Source organism: Canis lupus, chromosome 30 (genome assembly GCF_011100685.1).
Source record: "Canis lupus familiaris isolate Mischka breed German Shepherd chromosome 30, alternate assembly UU_Cfam_GSD_1.0, whole genome shotgun sequence".
In the NCBI taxonomy this organism is placed as follows: Eukaryota; Metazoa; Chordata; class Mammalia; order Carnivora; family Canidae; genus Canis; species Canis lupus.
In genome coordinates, this window is record NC_049251.1 from 14,354,294 (window position 1) to 14,375,124 (window position 20,831).

Genomic DNA, 20,831 nt, shown 5'->3' on the forward strand with positions numbered 1-20,831 from the left:
CTCCACATGGGGTGATCTGGGCTTACTGGTGTGTTTGCAATCAGTCAGTAGAGCTGACTGTGAGGCCAGCTGGTACTAGATGACCTTGTGCATCTTGGGCCTCTGCTAGGATTACTGGGATGGCTAGACCTCTATTACTACATGGGCTTTCTCGTTTTTCTCTCTATATATAGGCTCTCTCATCTTCAGAGAGGCTAGCCCGAAGTTGCCTCAAGGGGCAGAAGTCCAAGGGAGGGAGAGTGGAAGCTATAAGTTCTCTTTAAGCAGAGGCCTGGAAATCACACAAAATCATGTCTGCCACTTGCTTTTGGTCAAAGCAACTCATAAGGCCAGTCCAGATTCAGAGAGTGGGAGAAACAGACTCCACTGCTTTATGAAAGGAGCAGTAAAAATGTATAGCCATATATAATATGTCATAGTGAGTAATCAATATTTATGATAATATGTTAACAAAAAGATGTTCAGTATGGTTTTAGAGGCACAAAAAAGCACAAGTAGAGGGATCTGAGCTATTCTCAGCTCTAGCCCAAAACATTTTAGGTTACTCTGAGAAAATACCAAGTGACTGACCAAAACTATGTTAAGGTGTGACCATCAGGGTCAAGCTCCTCAGATGATGGAAACCAACGAAACAATCTGCTCATACAAATCTAACCTTTCAAATCTTAGACTGACTATATCATGCAACCTGATGTCCAGCACCTTAAAAGTCCACAGGAATCAAAGAATTCTCTTTCTCAGAGTGATGTTAAAATGTCGAAGAGGAGTATTTCTCTCCCTCAGTTTGAGAATAGTCTTGATTACCATTAAGAATCTAGGAGTCCCTTGTGACCTTATACTTTACTGAAATGATAAATAATTGCATACATTTAGTTTACACTAGTTTCACAAGGATGTGTTGTCTTCTAAAACTATACAACACTCTTTGACCACATAAAGTGAATAAAGTATATTTATTTCCATTAATAGGAAGGTGGGTAAAGTGTATTTCTTTCCATTAATAGGCAATAGATTTAAGGCAGCCACATCTGTGTTGAGACTAAAAAGTTCTTTGTTCACTGAAGTTTCCATTGTCGCTCTTTGAAATCAACAATAACTTAGAAGTTGCACCACAGCAATTTGTCTTTTACATAACCATCAGAATGATCTTTGTAAATAGGCTTGGTCACTACATTATTCCTTGGTTGCTTCAAAATCTTCAGTCATTCCCTGTAGCAAAAAGATTAAGTAATAAAGCTCAACCTCCTTAGTCTTATATATAAGGCCTTTGTCAAAATGGCCTCAGGATGGGACCTTATTATCTCCCATCATTTCCCTAAATCATGCCTAGAAACCAGGATTGTTCATTCATTAATTTAGTTATTCACTCATTCAAACAAGTATGCACTGAGGACCTATTATGAAGCATAGATAGTCTTCTAGTTCCTAGAGATTCAAACATGAACAAAGTATTGTTTCTCTTCCCAGTCTGGGCAAGGCTCACTGGAGGCAAGAAGAAACATAATAAATGGCAATTAAAGTGGACACAGTGGGGTAATTATGGTGGCTCCTTAACCTGGGTACCCTTTTGCAAACATTCATTCATTCAATGTACATTCAATGAGCATTGTGAAAGCACCTAGAGAAACCAGTGGAAAGGCACTGAGCTTTTAGCTTTTCACTTTAACTAGGCCTTCATGGTGAATGAAGAAACAAACCAAAAAGAAGAGAAAGAAGGAGGAAAAGGAGGAGGAGGAAAAAGGATATAAAGGTAGGTACAGTTTATCCATTTTTCCTTAAGTGCTCTCTTGTGAGAGGAAGAGCCTCAAGTCTAGGTGGTTCTAGAGCATGTTAGAAAGTGCTACTGTCCTGTGACCAAGGAATCTCAGGAGCTAAATTGTTTCTAGCCAACAGATTAGAGGAATTGCCAGAGAAGAGGCGGCTGTGTTTGCCCTGGACCTTAAAGCAGAGACAAGGATTCACACATGTAGCAGTGAAGAGTGGTGGGAAAACCCTACACATGCAGAAAATGGAAAATTGAGTTTGGCTAGAGCCTCTGGCACAAGAAGGGGATTTGGGTTTATCATTTCTATGAATTCGCCCAATCTTCACTCCCTTACCCTTCTCCTTTCCTCTTTCAACCTAGAGCTTCTCCCTCTGTTTTTCATAGACTTTCTCATTTTTTTTATTCCGTTTTTGGTCTCTTTTATGAGAGGAGGCTCTAGGTGGAAGGGTGAATGGAAGTGTTGTGGGGCTCCATGGAGGGTCGCACAGCATGCTGTGCCTAGATTTCCCAAACTCTAGCTCAGTCGTAGTCTGGAACTTGACAGGGTGGCCAATGATGGGGGAAAGAAACAAAATTACTGGGGGAACAAAGGTTATTTATTTGTCTCTTTAACCCAATTCCCCTGCTTTTCTCCCCATTTTCCAAGAACTAGAAGCAGAAAACATGAGGAAATAGAAGGGAGATAGATTTTAGAGAATGTGAGCTTGTCTTGTGGCCTCAGATCAATTTTAGACTTAAAAAAATTTTGACAGTTTTTAAGTTTTGCTGCATAAGCCAGTTTCTCTGCATAGAACTTGACCTGCCTACTGTATATCTACATGAAATTTTGTTCTGGGCTTTTTCTGTTAAGGATAGGCAGGATTAAGTAAAACTCTCATTTCTCCATCCTGTTTTTAGAGGCCCTTAGTTAGGTTCTGACAGGATGCCTGGAGGCCAGCAGGGAGGAAGTCATGGCCAGCTATCAGGAAAGTCAAAGGCCTGTCCTGGCAGCGCTCCAAAATAAAGTCAAAAGAAGCCAGATCAAACTGCGCATAAACCAAGATGGCTGACAAAGAAGGCCGGAAACCCCTGACCAAATAAGGAAGAAAAAGCACAAAAATCTTGCTTCCACGAAATCCCCACCTCAAGTAATGAATATTCCACCCCTTGTTAACAACTGTCAATGAAAGACAGAAACCCAACCCCCCCCCCCCCCATGCAGCTCTGTCTCTCTCCAGCTTGCCTGTTCTCACAAGAGTGTACTTTTGTTTTAATAAACTTTCCTGCCTGTACTGCTCATCCACTGTGTTGTGTCTGTCCTTGAATTCTTTCTCACGATGAAACCAAGTACCTTCGGGGACACATTTCCCACAGGCTAGGTCTCAGAGCTTGGGGTCTCCCCAGTCCACTGCACAACACTGTGTTCACTGCTCCCCACTGCAAATTTCCCATGGACATCATTTTAAGGACATTCCTGGGAGCTTCCCTAAAACTATAGGCTCTAGTTCTCCAGGCTGTAAATCCTAAGCCAGGGAACACGTACATTGTGTGGCACATAAATGGAACTCAAAATGATTCGGTTGGCTGCCTGGAGGAACTCGGGCTTTCTCAAGAGGATAAATAACTTGCTCCTATCATGTTTCTTTTCTTTCCATAGAAAAGAAGTTATTGCTCTATTAGAAGTCTCTGTTTTGATACTGTTAACTGGGTAGATATCAGGACCTTTGCTCCTTAAAAATTCTTTAGTGAATTCCAAAGGAGCCCTAAAGCCCCTGGAATTGGCATGAGCCAGCATGGATGTCTGCAGAAAAACATCACAGCTTAGAATGAGAAGAATGTTGCACAGATGACAATGAGGGACAGAGATGGGTCTGTGTGACTCCTTTCTGGCTATTCCTAATTGGGGCAAGGCCCCCAGGCACTGATGAGAGGAACCGATGATTACAAATAGAAACCACACCCATGTAAGTAATGAGGTGATGGCTCAGTAAACCCAGATAATTTATACAAAGCATTGATTTTATTCTTGTCAGGTAGGTCTTTTTGCATCTAAGATTGTTGTAAATTCCATAGACAAACTGTGCACCAGAAATCCTTGCCATCACAGAGGTGTTACCTGACCATGTCATCGTTTCTGGAGAAGAAAATCCATACAGCATATGTCCTGGAGCTAGACCATGGCATCTGCCCGTCTCGTGACTGTGAGGACAGGACCTGAGAAGAGCACATCCAGTGAGGCTAACTTAACTTTCAGTGAGTCTCTGGGCTTAACACACCTACGTCAATAGCTCCCAGGCTCTGGGTTCTCCAGAGGTGGTTGTACATATGTGGGGCAGCTATACTAAATCTGCAGAAAAATTGTGAATCATCAGTGATCTGCAGGTCTGAATTAAGCTCACTTTTGACCAATAAAGTTTACATTTCTTTAAGAAAATAAACACAGTGGTATGTTTTGGGGTGTCCTCATATACATTCTATCTCTCTTTTTAAGAGATTTTGTTGGGCAGCCCAGGTGGCTCAGCGGTTTAGCGCCGCCTTCAGCCCAGGGTGGGATCCTGGAGACCCAGGATTAAGTCCCATGTCAGGCTCCCTGCATGGAGCCCGCTTCTACCTCTGCCTGTGCCTCTGCCTCTCTTGCTCTCTCTCTCTCTCTCTCATAAATACAAAATCTTAAAAAAGTAAAATAAAATAAAACAGAAAAAAAATTTTGTTGAGACACAGAGAGAGAGGCAGAGACATAGGCAGAGGCAGAAGCAGGCTGCCTGCAGGGAGCCTAATGTGGGACTCGATCCCGGGACCAGGATCATGCCCTGCGCCAAAGACAGACCCTCAACCACTGGAGCCACTCAAATCCACTCAAAATCCAAACAAATTCTTATGTTGAAATGAATGAATTTAACAGTTGCTGATCCAAATAAAAGTTATAAAAAAGGCAGAAGAAAGGGGCAAGGTGTGTCACTTAGAACATCTAACTCAAAGCGTTTTGATGCTTTGTTTTTTAACTATTTTATTGCTTTGGTTTTGCTGCATGAGTTCTAAACCCTCAATTTCCTAAAGTAACAAGAGGTTCTATCAACTAAGCTCTAACATGTTTCAAGTGTAACTTTTGTGAGTTTATACTGCTGAAGTCAGTTGACCCCGGGTTGATCCATAATCTTTGCCATTTATTAGCCTATATACTGTACAGATATGTCCTTCCCTAAAAAATAAACTATCCTTAGTTTCATCTATTAAGTGGGCATATAAATAGTCTCTACCCCTCTTAGGGAGTTTGTAGAGATTAAATGAGTTTCTATATATAAAGTGTTTAGGCAGCATCCGCACCAGGACATACTCTCTATATATTAGCTATTGATATTTTAATTTTAATTATTATTCTGTCTTCATAGAGGAAAGCTAATCCAAAGTCTCGTTGTGAGGGAAAAATGTAGGGCCAATGATTGTGCGAGTGTTCTTGTAGGCATGGGTTTGAGTGGCATAAGTTTGTGGAGGGGCTTAGTTTTATGATTATATGGTTGATGAAGAAGTGAATGTCCTTGAAACTCTGCAAAAACTGTCACAAATGTGAAGCTCTTTCAGTGAAGTTACTTCTTTCTGGATAAACAAGTCAGGTCCCATCTAGTGGAATCACTCTAAGTAAAGCCTCTTTTATTTTTTGTGATAGGAGTCTGAAATAAGCATTTCAATTAGATTCATTAAGACAGTTATTACTTGGTAATTGAATAGCAACAGATTGCAAAGGAACACTTATTGAGGTCTAATAAGTATGTAGGAGAGAAATCTTCTCCTTCTGTAATTCCATCAGCTATAAACCAGTGTAATTAGATTCTTACTAACACATTCAAATTGAAGGGAAGGTAGAGGCATATAATTGGCACTTAGCAAGATACCTGGATTACGTTAGGGTGGTTTCCATTTACATACTTATTAAGTGTCAGTTTAAGTTGTTAAGTAATTGCGAGTAGCGGACGGTGGTAGGTCAAGTGGTTAAGCAAGAATTAAATTCTTAAACATATTAATAAATTAGGGTCAGATAATTTTAAAATATAAAATGCAAGTTTATTGTGCCCATAAATTTGCATCAAGACACATAGTATTTCAATGCAACTCATGGACAAATTCAGAACTCTGAGTTATCTTCTCAAGTATAATATATTCATTCATTCATTTACAATCACCTTTTGAACAACTACTATTTGTAAATAAAAGCACGTTACTTGCACGTTACTTGATAGTGGAGATAAGGTAATATAAAAAATTCCATAATTTGTGGCATAAGAATGCTGGGAGAGCAAAAACAGAAGAAAAGCAAATTCTTTTCCTAATCTTTCTTTTTCATGGGACTCAATCCTCTTTAGGATTTCAATTTTCTACCAGTGATACTAGATATTTCTTTTCCCAAATCGATGTACAAATTTCAGAGGTAGACCTCTACTCTGTTATTTTTGATGCAAAATGATTACCAGATGCTATGTGCATAGCAAGTTAAATAAAGTACTTACGAGACCACAGATATCTTTTTATAATGAAAATGTACTTAACTGTTGGAGAAGTTACATTTAATGCAGTTATATAAGTTAATGCAGTTGTATATAATAAGCAATCAAATTTTGGATAATCGAGTTTGTCTTTTGTCGAAATCAGTCATAAGAAAATATAATTTCTTTTACATATACCATCTCTAAAACATCCTTCCCTCACACACACACACGCCAAAAACTAGGACTTGATAATATCTGTTTTTGATGTTTTTTAATGAGTAAACCTTGCCAGAATGTGTACAGATGGTTAAAAGTTCTCATTGTTGCAACATTTCCCCCTCTCCTGTCTTTTTAACTGTCTACGTATCTAGGAGAGGGCAGAGAGGAAGAGGATACGTTTTCTTTACTATTCTGGCACCATTTTGATTTTACTATCAAAGCTCTGGTGATACCACTACCTTATATTTATAAATCCAACTCCTTATCAGGCAAACCAACCTCTTCCCTTTCCCTCTGTGTCAGAAACACTGTTGTCTCCCTCATCTTTCATGCTCACTATCACAAGCCTACATCTGACACTACCCCTTTCTCCCCATCATGAAGAAATAGATGTCACTAAGCCTTGTCACTTTTCCTCTGCAACATGTCTAAAGTTTCATCCTCGATCTCCAAGTCTGTTAAACCTTTACCCATGTTTTATCCTGTGTGAAGACATAAAATGGGCTTCTGTGGCACCTGGAAAGATTTACTTTGAATGTAAGGGAGAATTTCTTGACCATGAAACATTGGAAAAGGCTCCTTAGAGAGTCTTGTAATGTTTGAGAATGATAGACTCACCTTGGACAGAAACCGTTTTAAATTTTCTTAAACCCAACTTCACTCATCTGCTTGTTTGGATTATTCCTCTCCCCTGTAGGCAGCCCTCATCTTTCCTCCAGCTCTTATTTTTGCTTTCATTATTTCCCCTCCAACCAAGTAAATGGATTTCTCCACTGTTGATACTTTAATGTTTCTTTACAAATTCCCATGAACACCCCCACCCAAGAGTCAATTAAATGACCATTACAGTAGAAAGTCGTATTTATTAAGCATTTACTATAAGCTGGACAATGTCACAAGCCCTTTACATTATCTATTTAATACCATAACAACCATATAAGGCCAGTTAATATTATCATCTCATTTTCCAAGTTGGGGAAATGAGATTGAAGTTAAACAACTTGTCCAAATTCACGTGGCTATTAAGTGGTAAAACCTGGATTTACACCTAGGCAGGTCTCTTAACTATCACAGCATAAAACAATTATATTACAGGTTTGTTTCCAATAGAGCAAGTGTTTGCTAGTTATTGAGTCAGTATTCATCCCCCTCTCATTTCTTAAAATTACTCAGGTTTTAATGGGAACAAAAGTCACTGATCCCCAGATTAATCCAGTACTTGTGAGAAGCTGACCCCATTCACAGTGGGACCTTATTGGTTGAAACCAATCAAGGCCTTCCATTTCCTCGGCCATGTCTTTATATAGTGGTGGGCATGTGACATAAATGTCTAAACCTCAAAAATCTTGCTTAGAAGGATGAGTCAGAAGTGCTCTCCTTGTTGTTTAATGTAAAAAGCAGCAGCATGATGCTCCAATTATACAGACATTCATCCTATGACCACAGGAAGAAACAGTCGAAGGGTAAGTTACCCTCTAGGAAGCAGAGTGGAGGAATTGGAAGAAACTGGCTGAGCTGTTTTGAAGCCCACTCAGCCTCTGTAGTTCTTGTTATATGGACCACTGGAATCTCCTTTATTGCTTAAGTCAATTTGAATTGGGGTATTTTAAGGGTGAAATTGTGTCCCGTTTGCCTAGAACAGTACAAGTTCATACCTGTTGTCCTGGAATAATTATTAGTGATGCCTCCTTTCACTCTTAAAATATCTTAGTTTGGATAATAAATCCCACATAGCCACTGAAGTCTTTCTATAACTTTAAATAACAAGTCCTAACTAACCCATTCAATTCTTTCTTAGACTTTCTTTTTTTATACTTTTCACAAATACCATGCAAGAGGATGTGAGAAGATCAGAAAATAATTAAAGATCCCCTGATAAGTGGAGCATGGTAACTTTGACACATTAAAATCCTGAATCTTTCTTCCTTTCAGCCAGCTAAGAAAAAGGCTCTTCATGCACAAATCTAATGAAAAGACCATTTGAGGATCTAGGATGCAGTAAACTCCTGCTTCCTGTAAGCCACACCTAACCTCAGCTGATCACTGGTCACGAGCATCACTACCATGAATCTAGAAGCATCTCACCCACATTCACTTTGTCAGCAGGTGAAGATTAGTCCATTTCTTGTTCTAAAAACAGTCAAATGTAGCCCTTAGAACCGAAAGAACTATGCATCACTGAACATCATATTGATGCTCCGCATACAACATCAATGCCAACACCCTGGGAACCAGATTGAAAGGTGTTCTTAGCGTCTGACTCAGAACTAGAGCAACACACTGAGTTAACTACGGATCCCAGCTAGGAACACTAATTTTAGCAGAGGAAGAGAAAAAGAAATTGGGGGAAAATAGCTCTAATGGAGAATATTAATCACACACTTTTGGATTTATATCCTGAAATGCAGCACAGGTTTTAGGAATTGGAACTTGAGGAAGAGAAAACATAATAGTTACAAAGGAAAAATAAGGAAAGATTAATGTACCATAATTGTTCATGCACTTTCCATCCTTGAATATTTCCTTCAACTCAAATTGTACGAAAAAAAGAATTTACCTTTTCTCCTGTTTGATCTTCATCAACTAATCTTTTTAAAAAAGCTTTAAAACAGCAATTATTGACTAGTAAAAGAATCCTAGCAGGGTATCCTGGATGAGCAGAGAATAAGGCTCCAATATTTTAGTGTGTCTCTGTGCATATTGTAGTTGTACCTACAATTGCTAGTGGGAGTTAAGTTGACTTTCATCTAATGACATCTGATTGGTGTCATGAGGACTGTACTTCTGGGGGCCCCAGAGGTCTGCATCCAGTGGAAAAGAGTCTAGTGAGGAGGGTCAGATAAGGCATAGGATCTAGGTCTTGAGAGGAAATTACTTCTGAACACAGCTTAGAGGTACCTGCAGTGATGGTCCTTATCGAGGGCTCTGGAAATCGATAGCTTGCATTATAGAGTATTTCCCAATTTAGTGAATTAAAACAACAACCATTGTTTACAGGTCAGGGATTGGCCAACTCCTCCACATCAGGTGGCATTACTGGGGTCACCCTGTGGTATTCAGCTAGTGACTGGGTTCATCTGAAGTGGGGCAGAGGCTTCGCTAGCTTGCCTGGGGCCTTGGCAGAATGGCTGGGAGGCTGGCCTCAGTAGGACCCACCCCCCTCCACCCAGTTTCTCCAGCAGGGTGGTTGAATTTCCATGATGGTGCGGTGCCCCAAGAGGTCAGGGCAGAAGCTTGGAGACCAGGCACAGATCCACGGTAGATCCACTTTCCCTGTACTCAGCCAAATATGGGCCAGCCAGATTCATAGGGAGGCAACTGGGATGCTACTTATCAAAAGTACATCAGAGAGTTTGCCCACATCTCCAATTTACCACATCCAGCTACTCACTACCAGTGTGTGTGTGTGTGTGTGTGTGTGTGAGTGTATGGACAATAGAAAACCAGAACTCCAAATACTTGAGGGCTGCTCATGTAATCTAATGCTGGGAACCTTACTCTTTTTCAAAGCTAAAAATGCAATTATTTTCTGCCCTTTTCTCTGAAAGTGCTGCCCTCAGCACATCTGGCACAGCATGTTAGATGTCAGCTAGGTAACAGCGGTGCTCACGACCACCGTGATACAAGCAGTTTCCCACCTCAGACCTGTATCTCTGAGGAACTGCTGACTTGTGGGCCACTGATCTGGTGGGGAGAGTATTCCTCGCCTACAGAAGAGGAAAGAGCTAGATTACTAATTGCAGTGATATTTTGAGACTCCAGCTGAATTTCCGCAGGACATCCTGTCTTCTACCCTCAACATTACTGCCCCCCCTTCCCAGAAGGATATCCGGCCCTCAGGGTCAGGTACTGTTCCAGTTTCCTTGACACAGAGAACAGTTAATTTCCAATTTCTGCAGGATTCAGGCAACAGCAACTGAGACAAGTGTTGTGTTCTACAATCAGAATGCTCTCTCTCTGGAAACATCAGGGCAGGACTGCAGAGTCTCCATGACATAGAGTACAAGTTTAGAAAGTGGTAGAGATGAATCATTAGGGACTGGTCACCCTGGAAGTGGGGTGGGGTGGGGTACGCAGTTACATACATCAGAGGCTTGCAGCCATTGAGATCTGGATATTCAAACAGCTGTGCTCACAGCTGGCTGGTGGAGCCTGAGATGGGCACATTACGTAGGTGGGATCCTCTTTTTTTTTTTTTTTCCTTTTTCTTTTCTTTGTTAAAAATATATATATATATATATATTTACGTATATACCTTTGTGTATATATGCTGTGTTTAATATTTTTTTCTCTCCTTCCTCCTTTGTAAGGCGACTTTCTCATAAAATTAAAGAAAAAACTTATAATATTTAGATGTATTATTTAAGAACAACTATAGCACTGAGAAGAGTACAAATATATATATATATTTATATTAAAATTTAATATATATATATATTTAGTGAACGAGTTAAAATGAAACAACAGCTAGCTACTGACACCTGAATTAGCAAAAGCAAAGTAAAAAAAATGAGTGTGGCAAAATCATTCCCTTCCTTCCTCCTTTACCTTCCTTCTCCATGTGAATAGTTTGTGTTTCAGTCCTAGTTGGAGGGGCAGGAGGTCCTCCTGAGCCAGGTACAGGCTTTTGTAGAGGTCCCTGGGGTGTGCACAGAGTGCTCCTGCTTCAGGCTAGAAATGAGTGGGGCACCCCTACACCTACATTCTTTCTTTCCCTGAGTCATAAGTGCATAAATTTAAACCTGAAACATGAAAAAGATGGAAATTCTTAATGGAGGAATCATTTGTAATCATGTCCTGCTTCTTTATTTTTCAGAGATATGAATACTGCATTTCACTATAAATAGTACTTCCATGAAGGGGAGAAATAAGGAAAGAGAAGTTATTTGATGAAATAATCTTCCATCTCCTGATCCTCCTTCTTCTTTTTTCTTCCAGCTTTTTATGTTAAAATTTTAAGCATACAACAAACTTGGAAGACTCACTGTGAACAACTGCATATCCAGCAAGATTATATCATTCCTTTCTTTCTTTCTTTCTTTCTTTCTTTCTTTCTTTCTTTCTTTCTTTCTTTCTTTCTTTCTTATTTTCCTTCGTTCTTCTTTCTTTTTCTTTTCTTTCTTTCTTGTTTCTGTCTTATTTTTCTTCTTTCTGGTTATCTTACTTTACTTTCTTTCATTTTCCTTCTTCTTCATTTCCGTTGTCGTGTTCTTTCTTTTCTTTCTTTCTCTTCTTCTTCTTCTTTCTTCTTCCGGTTGCTTCTTTTTTTTTTTTCTTAAGTCCTTTCTTTATTTCCTTTCTTGTTCTCTTTTCGTGGTTTTTTTGTATTTTTTATCTTATTTCTTATCGGATTACTTCTATTATTTCTTCCTTTTCTTTCTTTATCTTGGTTTCTTTTCTTATTCTTTTTTCTTATTCTATTCCTTTCTTGTATTCTTTTTTTCTTTCCTTTCTTTTTCTTGTTCTCTTTCTTTCTTTTTCTTTCTTTCTTTCTTTTCTTTTTTTCTTTCTTCTTTCCTTCTTTCTTTCTTTCTTTCTTTCTTCTTTCTTTCTTTCTTTCTTTCTTTCTTTCTTTCTTTCTTTCTTTCTTTCTTTCTTTCTTTTTTTTTTTTAGAGAGCATGGGGTTGGAGGGGCAGAGGGAGAGAGAGAGAGAGAAAATCTTAAGCAGGTTCCATACCCAGCACAGAGCCTGACACAGGGATCCGTTTCACAACCCCGAGATCACTACCCGAGCCCAAATAAAGAGTTGGACATTTAACTGACTGAGCCACCCAGGCACTCCACCATTGACATCTTTAATATACTTGCTTTATCACGTATCTCCCATTGGTTGGGATGATCTCAGTTTAAGCTTCAATTTGAATTATAATGTAGCTCGGTTTCCATTAATGAGGCAAAATTTTAATAACAGTGTTGTGAATTCTAATGGACTCGAGGCAGTGCTGTGTTTAGTATTTTCTTTTCTCTCCTTCCTCCTTTGTAAGACGACTTTCTCATAAAATTAAAGAAAAAAACTTATAATATTTAGATGTATTATTTAAGAACAACTATAGGACTGAGAAGAGTACAAACTGTTTAGATTAAAAATTACCTTACGGATCAAATTTTCCGAGGTGAGAGAGGACATACTGAGAAACCACAGGTGTGTATCTGTATACATACATATGTGTAGAGAAGGAGAGAAAATATTAATAGCCAATTTAACCACTCCTTGTATGAAACTAAATCTCTCAGATAACATGATGAAAAGTTAGTTCATCTTTTGAAAAGAAAATAAAAACTGAGGAAAAGACCATTAGTCACTGCGTAGGTCGAACACACAAAATATCCCAGAATCATTAAACTTTTCTCAACTTCAGTGAGATATAATTGATATATAACCACTGTGTAAGGTGTACAATGTGATAATTTGATAAAATATATATTGTAAAATAACTACCACAGTAAAGTTAGTGAACACATACATCACCCCACATAATTACTATTTTTTTGTGTGTATGAGAACATTTAAGATCTACTCTCTAAGCAACTTTCAAGTATATAATATACTATTGTTAACTGTGGTCACCATGCTGTATATCAGATCCCCAGAACTTATTCATTTTACAGCTAGAAGTTTGTACCCTCTGACAAACATCTTCACATTTCCCCCAATTCCCAGCCCCTGGCAACAATTCTATTCTCTGTTCCTAAGGGTTTGGCTTTTTTAGATTCCACATATAAGTAATATCATAATAGTTTTTGTCTTTCTCTGTCTTATTTCACTTATCATAATGCCCTCATGTTGTCACATGCTGTCACAAATGTCAGGAGTTTCTTCTTTTTATGGCCAAATAATATATCATTGTCTATTTAGACACCACATCTTCTTTATCCATTCATCTGTCAGTAGATACAAGTTGTTTTCATGTCTTGATTATTGTGAATAGTGGTGTAGTGAACACAGGAGTATAGATATCTCTTCAAGATAGTGATTTCATTTCCTAGGAGTGGAATGGATGGGTCATATGCTAGTTCTATTTTTAATTTTCAAGGAACCTCCATACTATATTCCATAGTGGCTGCACCAGTTTGCATTCCCATCAACGTACACAAGGGCTCTCTTTTCTCCATGTTCTTACTAATACTTGTTATCTCTTATCTTTTTTATAATAGCATTCTAACAGATGTAAGGTGATATCTCATTGTGGTTTTGATTTGCATTTCCCTGATGATTAATGATGTTAGTTGAGCATCTTTTCATATACCTGTTAGTCATTTGTACGACGTTTGGAAAAATGTCTATTCAAGTCCTCTTCTTATTTTTAAATCAGATTATTTGGGATTTTTTGTCATTTAATTGTATAAGTCTGTCATGAAGATAGAATGATAGGTGAAATAATAGGACTCCTACCAGGTGTGCCTTCTGTAGCATAGGGATATCATACTAAGGAGGGAGTGGCAAATTCAGTGTGATACATTTGGGTAGCAAGAAATGTGGGAAAACATCATATACCTGAATATGGTCTTAAAGCACAGTGTACAGGCACGGTCTGAAAAAAGAGAGCAGAGTGTAGTCATGATTCATTCCCATTGCAACACCCGTTACCCCAGCTCACTGGGGTTATGGCTGATGGTTCAAGTATTGGTCCATTTATATGGATTTTTCTAATCTGCACAGTTAGTTTCATCATCTTTCTTTGTTTATATCTATTATAAAACTAAATGAATTAACAGTGTAATGGAGATAACATAGGTCATATGTCCTGCCACCATTCTCTTTGATTTATGGAAGGCCCATTATATAAAAAACAAAAGAGACAAATATTTGCTCTCTTAGATTTATATTCTGGTGGTGATACACACAAAGGAACAAAAGGGGGAAAAAAAAAAAACATTAACAGGATAATTCAGATAGTGATAGGCCAAAATGTTGGGAGTATTGTTGAGAAGAGAACTTGCTTCAGAGACTGTGGTCCGGGGAAGACCTCTCTGAGAACAAGACCTTTGAATTTAGCCTTGAGTAGAGGAAGATAGCCCTGCAATTTTCTGGGGGAAGAGAGTTCTGGATGTTGAAAAAGGGCAGTACAGAGGCCCACAGATGAGATGAGCTCCTGTGGCTAGAGTAGAGGAAGTATGGAAAGGGGGGGTCAGAGATGAAGACAGAGGACAAAGTTCACAATGCTCTGTCTGGATTTTTATCGAAAATCCATTTGAATGTTTTGCACTGAGGGGGAAAGCAATGGTGATAATTTGAGAAAAGTTGATGAAAGATCAGCCTGCTTCTCTGTGGAGTGCAAAGCTCATAGAGTTAGAGGACAATTAGAGCCTAGAGATAACTGGTAAGGGTAGTGGTAGATAAACTTCAGGGAATCCTAATACTGCTGGTCTGAGGACCATATTTTGAGAGGCACCAACTCTTTTCAGTGGTTCTCAAACTTGGCTGCATATCAGAATTACTCAAGGAATTTAAGAAACCCATTGCCCAACCTGTGCCCCATACCTATTATTTAACAATTTTTGTGGGGTGAGGCCAAGGCATTAGTGTTTTCTGAAACTCTCCAGGTGATTCAAATGAATAAGCAAGTTTGAGAACTTGTGGCTACAGGTACTAACAGGATGAGCCAATCAGGGGTCAACGTTTAATTATCTGACCTGTGAGCTGTGGAATGGGCAGGCAAGAGCATTTTTGGAATGCCAATGGCCTGTTGTTCTTAAAGTTATGTCATGGAAGTGGGGAGAGGAACTATTTTCTGGGGATGAGGATGTTTTGGGTGAAGAGACCCGCTCAAATTTTACAAGTGGCAAGTTCAATAAGAAAATCTCCATTGGGTGCTTGGATGGCTCCTTAGTTAAGAGTCTCACTCTTGATTTTAGCTCAGATCATCATCTCCTGGTCCTGAGATCAAGCCCCACATCATGCTAAGCATGGAGTTTACTTGAGATTCTCTCTCTCCCTCTGCCTCTGCCCTTGCTCTACTCAAGCACTCTCTCTCTCACAAAATAAATAAGTAAAAAAAATTTTTAAAGATTTTTATGTATTTATTAATGAGAGACACATACAGAGAGAGGCAGAGACACAGGCAAAGAGAGAAACAGGCTCCATGCTGGGAGCCTGGTGTGGGCCTCAATCTTAGGACTCCAGGATGAAGCCCTGGGCTAAAGGCTCAACTGCTGAGTCACCCAGGCATCCCAATAAATAAAATCTTTAAAAAAAATAGTCTCCACTCAGCCATGTTTTCTGTTTCCTGTTCCATTTCAAAGAAGGCCACTAGTTTGTTTACCCTCTCCAGCCTCTGTGAGACCCTTCTTTAACTCCTCTCCTTTCAGAGCTGGAGCCTGTGATCTAGAAGAAACAAAATACAAATCAAGCCTAACTGTCACTCATAGCTCATAAACTAAAAGTAAGCAAACTTGATTATGCTAATGCCATGCAGTGCAGCATGACAACATTCTGAACTTTGTGGTATATTTAAAATCATAAATGTATGCCATGCTTTTTTTCCCTTAGTCCTCCAAGCCTTCATTGCTACATAGTTTCCCTGATTTTTCACTTCTGTATTCAAAGCTTATGGGTCCTTAATTTTTAATAAATGAGATATTGATTTGTTTTGCAAAATGCTCCAGCAGGTAAACCTTAATTGACTGTTCCTAAAGACCCAGGTTATAAAAAAGCCATCAGACCCCACAATTACACCCTTGAGTTTCTGTCCTTCAGACTTCAGGAGACATTAAAAAGCATTCCCACCTCCATGGCATCCTACAAAATGGCTCGGCCCCTTTGAGAACAGAAGCTTCTCTAACTCCCAGAAGAGTTGTCCAACAGAACTCTAATGTCTCTCATCCCATCATTTCCAGAGTAAATTCTTCAACTCAGACACTTCAGTTTGGCTTGAGGGTTTCTGTTCTGTGCAAGTGCACACATTGAGGAAGATGGGAAAGCAGCAATTTTCTACCTTACTTGTTGACAGCACAGAAGGGATGTGGAGGGAAGATGTCAGGGTTGTAGGACAGGAAGGATTACATTTCAGAGTATGCAACTCTATCTTCCGGTCAGATAATTAAACGCTGACCCCTGACACTAAAATTTAAAAACATGGTTATTAAACTAATGCGTGAGGCCATTGGGCTAAACAGAAAAGCCAATTTGTAGCTGCATTCTTGGTCCTGGGGCTATACCTTTGGGTTTTGAGGCATGGACTAAACTGTTCATTTTTCAAAATATGGCAAAAATCAGGACATAAAAGCACCAATAAGGCCTAAACAGCCTATGAATAAGAACCTTCAGGAGGTCTCATGTTCACACTGCAGTAATGTTCTAAGTGGCCCTCAAGCCATTCACAACCAAATGCTCTCTAGATATCCTGAGCAGATTAATGCCAGCATTTGGTGGTGGGGTAAACCTAATTGTCTAGTTACTGCTTCCTTAATTTGATTACAGTTTTCCCCTAGTTTGGCCTACCTGCTGTAATAGTGGTTATCTTGTCAAAAGGAATTATTTCATACTGTGCAAAGATTCAGTCGGGGCAGCATATGGTGCTATGCAAATCAGCAAGGATGATGCAAATCAGCTCAGATGGGGAATCTAAATAAGATGACACAGGCTGATATCATCAAACCAGGGAACCCCAATCCAACAAATTGCAGAACAATTACTATGCCTTGGTAGATGAAGCTGATACAATTGTCATTATTTGCTCTAAACACATACAGACACATGCACTTTTATGATTTTTTTTTTTTGAGAAAATTTTTGCTTCCTGTGAGGGAAAAAAATCAAGCAATATAGAGTTCAAAGAGCAAAGGAAAAAAAAAAACATGTGAGGACACCTCTAGTAGAAATAGCCCTTATTGGAGGTGTCAGGGAACTTCAGGGAACATCATTCCAGTGATGGAATGATGAAGAAATATACAGATTGAAGAAACAAGGTTGGAAGACAAATTTTACAAAAGCAAAGTTACTATGCAAGCTATTCTATTAAAATGTATTCAGTTCAATCTACCTAAATGTTAACAGGATAAAAGCCAATAAAACAAAACATATTGGTCTTCAGATTATCTTTTTTTAATTTCTAAAATATGCCTAGAATTTGAAAGTGAAGATTATGGATAGCACGAATAGATTGAGATTTTTTTTTTTTTTTTTACAAAACTTCCTATTTTGACTTTCAACAGTGTTTATCAAATCCCTCATATAAATCATAAGGGAAATTAATGTCTTGCTCTTTCTCTGCACCTCATGATTATTATTATTTATGCTAGTCAATTTGGCCCTAACATTTGTGACGTCTGAAGTAACAGTAAAATAAAAACTCACTGGGACGCCTGGGTGGCTCAGTGGTTGAGCATCTGCCTTGGCTCAGGGTGTGATCCAGGAGTCCTGGGATCGAGTCCCATGTCAGGCTTCCTGCATGCAGCCTGCTTCTCCCTCTGCCTATCCCTCTCTCTTTCATGAATAAATAAATAATATCTAAAAAAATTAAAAATTAAAAAAATTAAAACTCACTTAACCAGTGCCTAAACATTTAGGTGTTATAAATGCTAACTGTTAAATGAAATTCTCTTTATCTACTTTTATAGTACTTTTATAGTACTTTTATACTACTTTTATACTACTCTTTATACTACTTTTATCTACTTTGACAAATATACCTTTATAATGACAAAACTAGAAAATGTATAAAACTATAGTTTCTGCATATGGCTAAAAGCTGGCGAATATCAAAGACAATTGAACATAATTATTTTTCCTCCTACTTATGTGTTTCGATGTTTAAATAAGTGATAAAGTACATGCATAATTTATGAAGTATTAGGTATTTATTTTTTGTATTTTAGCCAAGTCACATATTATGTTTTTATAATTGAGATTTTCACATGATTTTTATTCTACTTACAGTAGTGAGATAAAGAATTAGCATAAAATGCAATTTTCATATAATATATACAAATGTTTGGGCCAAAAGTGTAAATTAAGGTAAACATAAAATAAAGCAATCAAAATTATTTTTCATATGGATTTTTCACGAGTGGTCAATGTAGTTTGTTATTAAATGTTGGCATGGAGTGGTGCGAGGTCACTCATACTCAGAAAATACTCAAGTATTTTTCTCATACTTATGATTTGTTTGGGTGTTGTAAGATTCCTTTTTAAAAATCCTTTATCATGAGTTACTTTGATATAGGTCACTTTATCAGGTTTTCTGTGGGCACAGTAAACTATTTTGTATAGCTTGGCACACAGCAAACGCCATGTGATATTTTACTATTACTTCTAACATTTCAACAAAACTTTATTTTATTATATTTTTAAATATTTTAAGACTCCATTTGTTTTGTATCCCATAAGGCTGTAGAGGAGGGCAGTTTAGCACACGGATCCTGGAAGGAGACTGCAGGTTTCAAACATCAGCTCTGCTGCTTACCTTCTAAAGGAACTTGGGTAAGCTACTTAATCTCCTTGCACCTTAATTTTCTCACCTGTTGTGTAAGTCGACTTAGGTCGCTGTAACAAAATACCACAGGCTGTGTGGCTTAAATAATGGACATTAGTTTCTCACAGTTCAGGAGACTGAAAGTATGAGCTCAGGGAGCCATCGTGGCTCATCACTGGTTCTGGTGAGCAGCTTCCTGGCTCACAGATGGCCACCTTGTCACCGTGTGCTCACAGGATCGAGAGTGAGCGAGCAAGAGCGAGACAGGCAGACAGAGTGAGGGCTCTCTGGGGTCTCCTCTTGTAAGGGTACATCCTATTGGATCAAGGCCCTACCTTTATGACCTAATTTTTTTAACCTTAATTATTCCTTCAGAGACACATCTCCACCACAGCCACACTAGGGGTTAGGGCTTCAATATATGAGTTTGAAACATTCAGTGCATAACACCTATGAAATGGACATCTACTTTCATGTACATATGATTGCCTTTGTCTGCCTTTCACATTTTTCACTGTATTGCTATCACTTTATTTTTCAAAATTGTATCTTAGGATTCTATCATGATAATTCCCTCAGGGCTGTTATCCATGCCTCTGACAACATTTCCATCCAACTTCTTATTTTTTGTATTTTCTTTATGTGGATGTCTTCTTTGCGATGGTTTGATTTTTCTCTTCCATTTCTTTTCTATGCTCCCCCTGTTCACTTTTTATTTTTTTAGCTGTCTCACCGTGAGCTGTGTGACATTTCAGCTATTATAGAATGGGCAGCCAATAGAATCCAAATTTGGAGAAAAGTGCCACACATACCCTGCAGAAAACTGAAGCAAATTTAATGTAAAGTCTGTACCAGTTTGTGGGATGTGCAAGCAGATTCTTAACAGAGTCCAAGAATATCCAGATTTGGGGCTGCCTTCATCATGTTTCTCCAGAAGCAGAAGAGAAGCTGGAGTCTTCCATGAGGTGGCACTCCCTCTTTGTCCCTTCAAACCAAATAAGGTGGACTATTGGGAAGCCACGCTCTCATTCCTGAAGACCCTTGGCCGAAAGCATATTGCGTTCCCCTTCAGAACTGGGGCCTGAGCACCACCTATCAGTCTTGAAGCCAAAGTTCCTTTTGACTTCCTGCCTGGCCTGCACTTGCTGTTGTTGGGCAGGGCCAGCCACTAGCACAGTTGCAAAGCCTCCCCTTTTAACACTTTTCCCTCTTTCTTACCACCCAGCTTCCTCCCCCAGGGATGCATCCTCTGTTTTAGTTCCTACAGATCTTCTGTTCAGCTAGCTGTCATTTGGTTGTCGGCAAATGTGTTACCTGATTTTACTCATCTCACTCAGAAGCACTACATTCTCATAGGGCTTGCTTAAGACATCGTCAGTACCCAAAGAAATGAATTCTGAACAGTGAATTTTAGGTATCATGACTGAAAAGGGGCACTGGATAGGGTCAGAGAGAGATTTTGTAGTTAAGAGGCCCTAATCTTTGTTCTTGAAATCACTTCTCCTAAGTCAAGTTCGCTTTGGCAGTTCATTAGTACTCATTCCCTTCTCGCCTCCCTCCTCTTCCAGATCCAGTTTCCAAACCAAGGCTCACACACCATTTCTCCTCTGAAGTCCATTCCAGCTCTTGGGTACAGTGATGCAGATTCACTTGTCTCATCCCCTAAAAAAATGACAGTCCTTTCTCCCTCTCTGCCTTCATTTAGGCTATTTTGTAGGGGTACCTTCTTTATCCTTCTTCTTCCCTTTCCTGAGTTTCAAAATGTGGCCCTTCTCTCTTAGTTCCAACATAAATGTCCCCTCCTCTGCAAAGGCTTGCCCCAAATTCCTCAGACAGAGCTCATTGTATCTGCCTGCCGGTATTCTCCAGCATCCTGAGGACTTCAGGATGAGCACATGCTGTAAAGTGTTCATTAGGGTTCATGGTATGTGGTGCTTTCCTAGAGGGTGACCACTGGGTCCTAGTCAACTTGG

At 39.0% G+C, this 20,831-nt stretch overlaps 1 protein-coding gene and 1 long non-coding RNA gene across 47 annotated transcripts in view; both read right to left on the bottom strand.

The window, feature by feature from the left end:
• Positions 1-934: 934 nt before the first annotated feature.
• Positions 935-20,831, bottom strand: part of LOC111093333 — a 49,434-nt gene continuing 29,537 nt past the window's right edge. For 17 of the 46 annotated variants that reach the window (XM_038580349.1, XM_038580350.1, XM_038580338.1 and 14 more), the window contains 3 exons: positions 15,709-15,770; positions 13,941-13,977; positions 2,959-3,958 (listed from right to left, as the gene is read on the bottom strand). In XM_038580349.1, the coding sequence (XP_038436277.1) occupies positions 3,559-3,958; positions 13,941-13,977; positions 15,709-15,770 (499 nt within the window). In that variant the 3' untranslated portion in view covers positions 2,959-3,558. Of the gene's footprint in view, positions 1,210-2,958; positions 3,959-12,253; positions 12,434-12,536; positions 12,596-13,940; positions 13,978-15,708; positions 15,771-17,835; positions 17,895-20,831 lie in introns of those variants that run through there. The other 29 variants (XR_005381616.1, XR_005381623.1, XR_005381629.1 and 26 more) reach the window with 14 other exon arrangements.
• Positions 16,029-17,800, bottom strand: LOC119866885. Its single transcript, XR_005381632.1, has 3 exons — positions 17,742-17,800; positions 16,887-17,009; positions 16,029-16,505 (listed from the first exon to the last, which is right to left on the bottom strand). It is a non-coding gene; the product is annotated as an uncharacterized LOC119866885 (long non-coding RNA).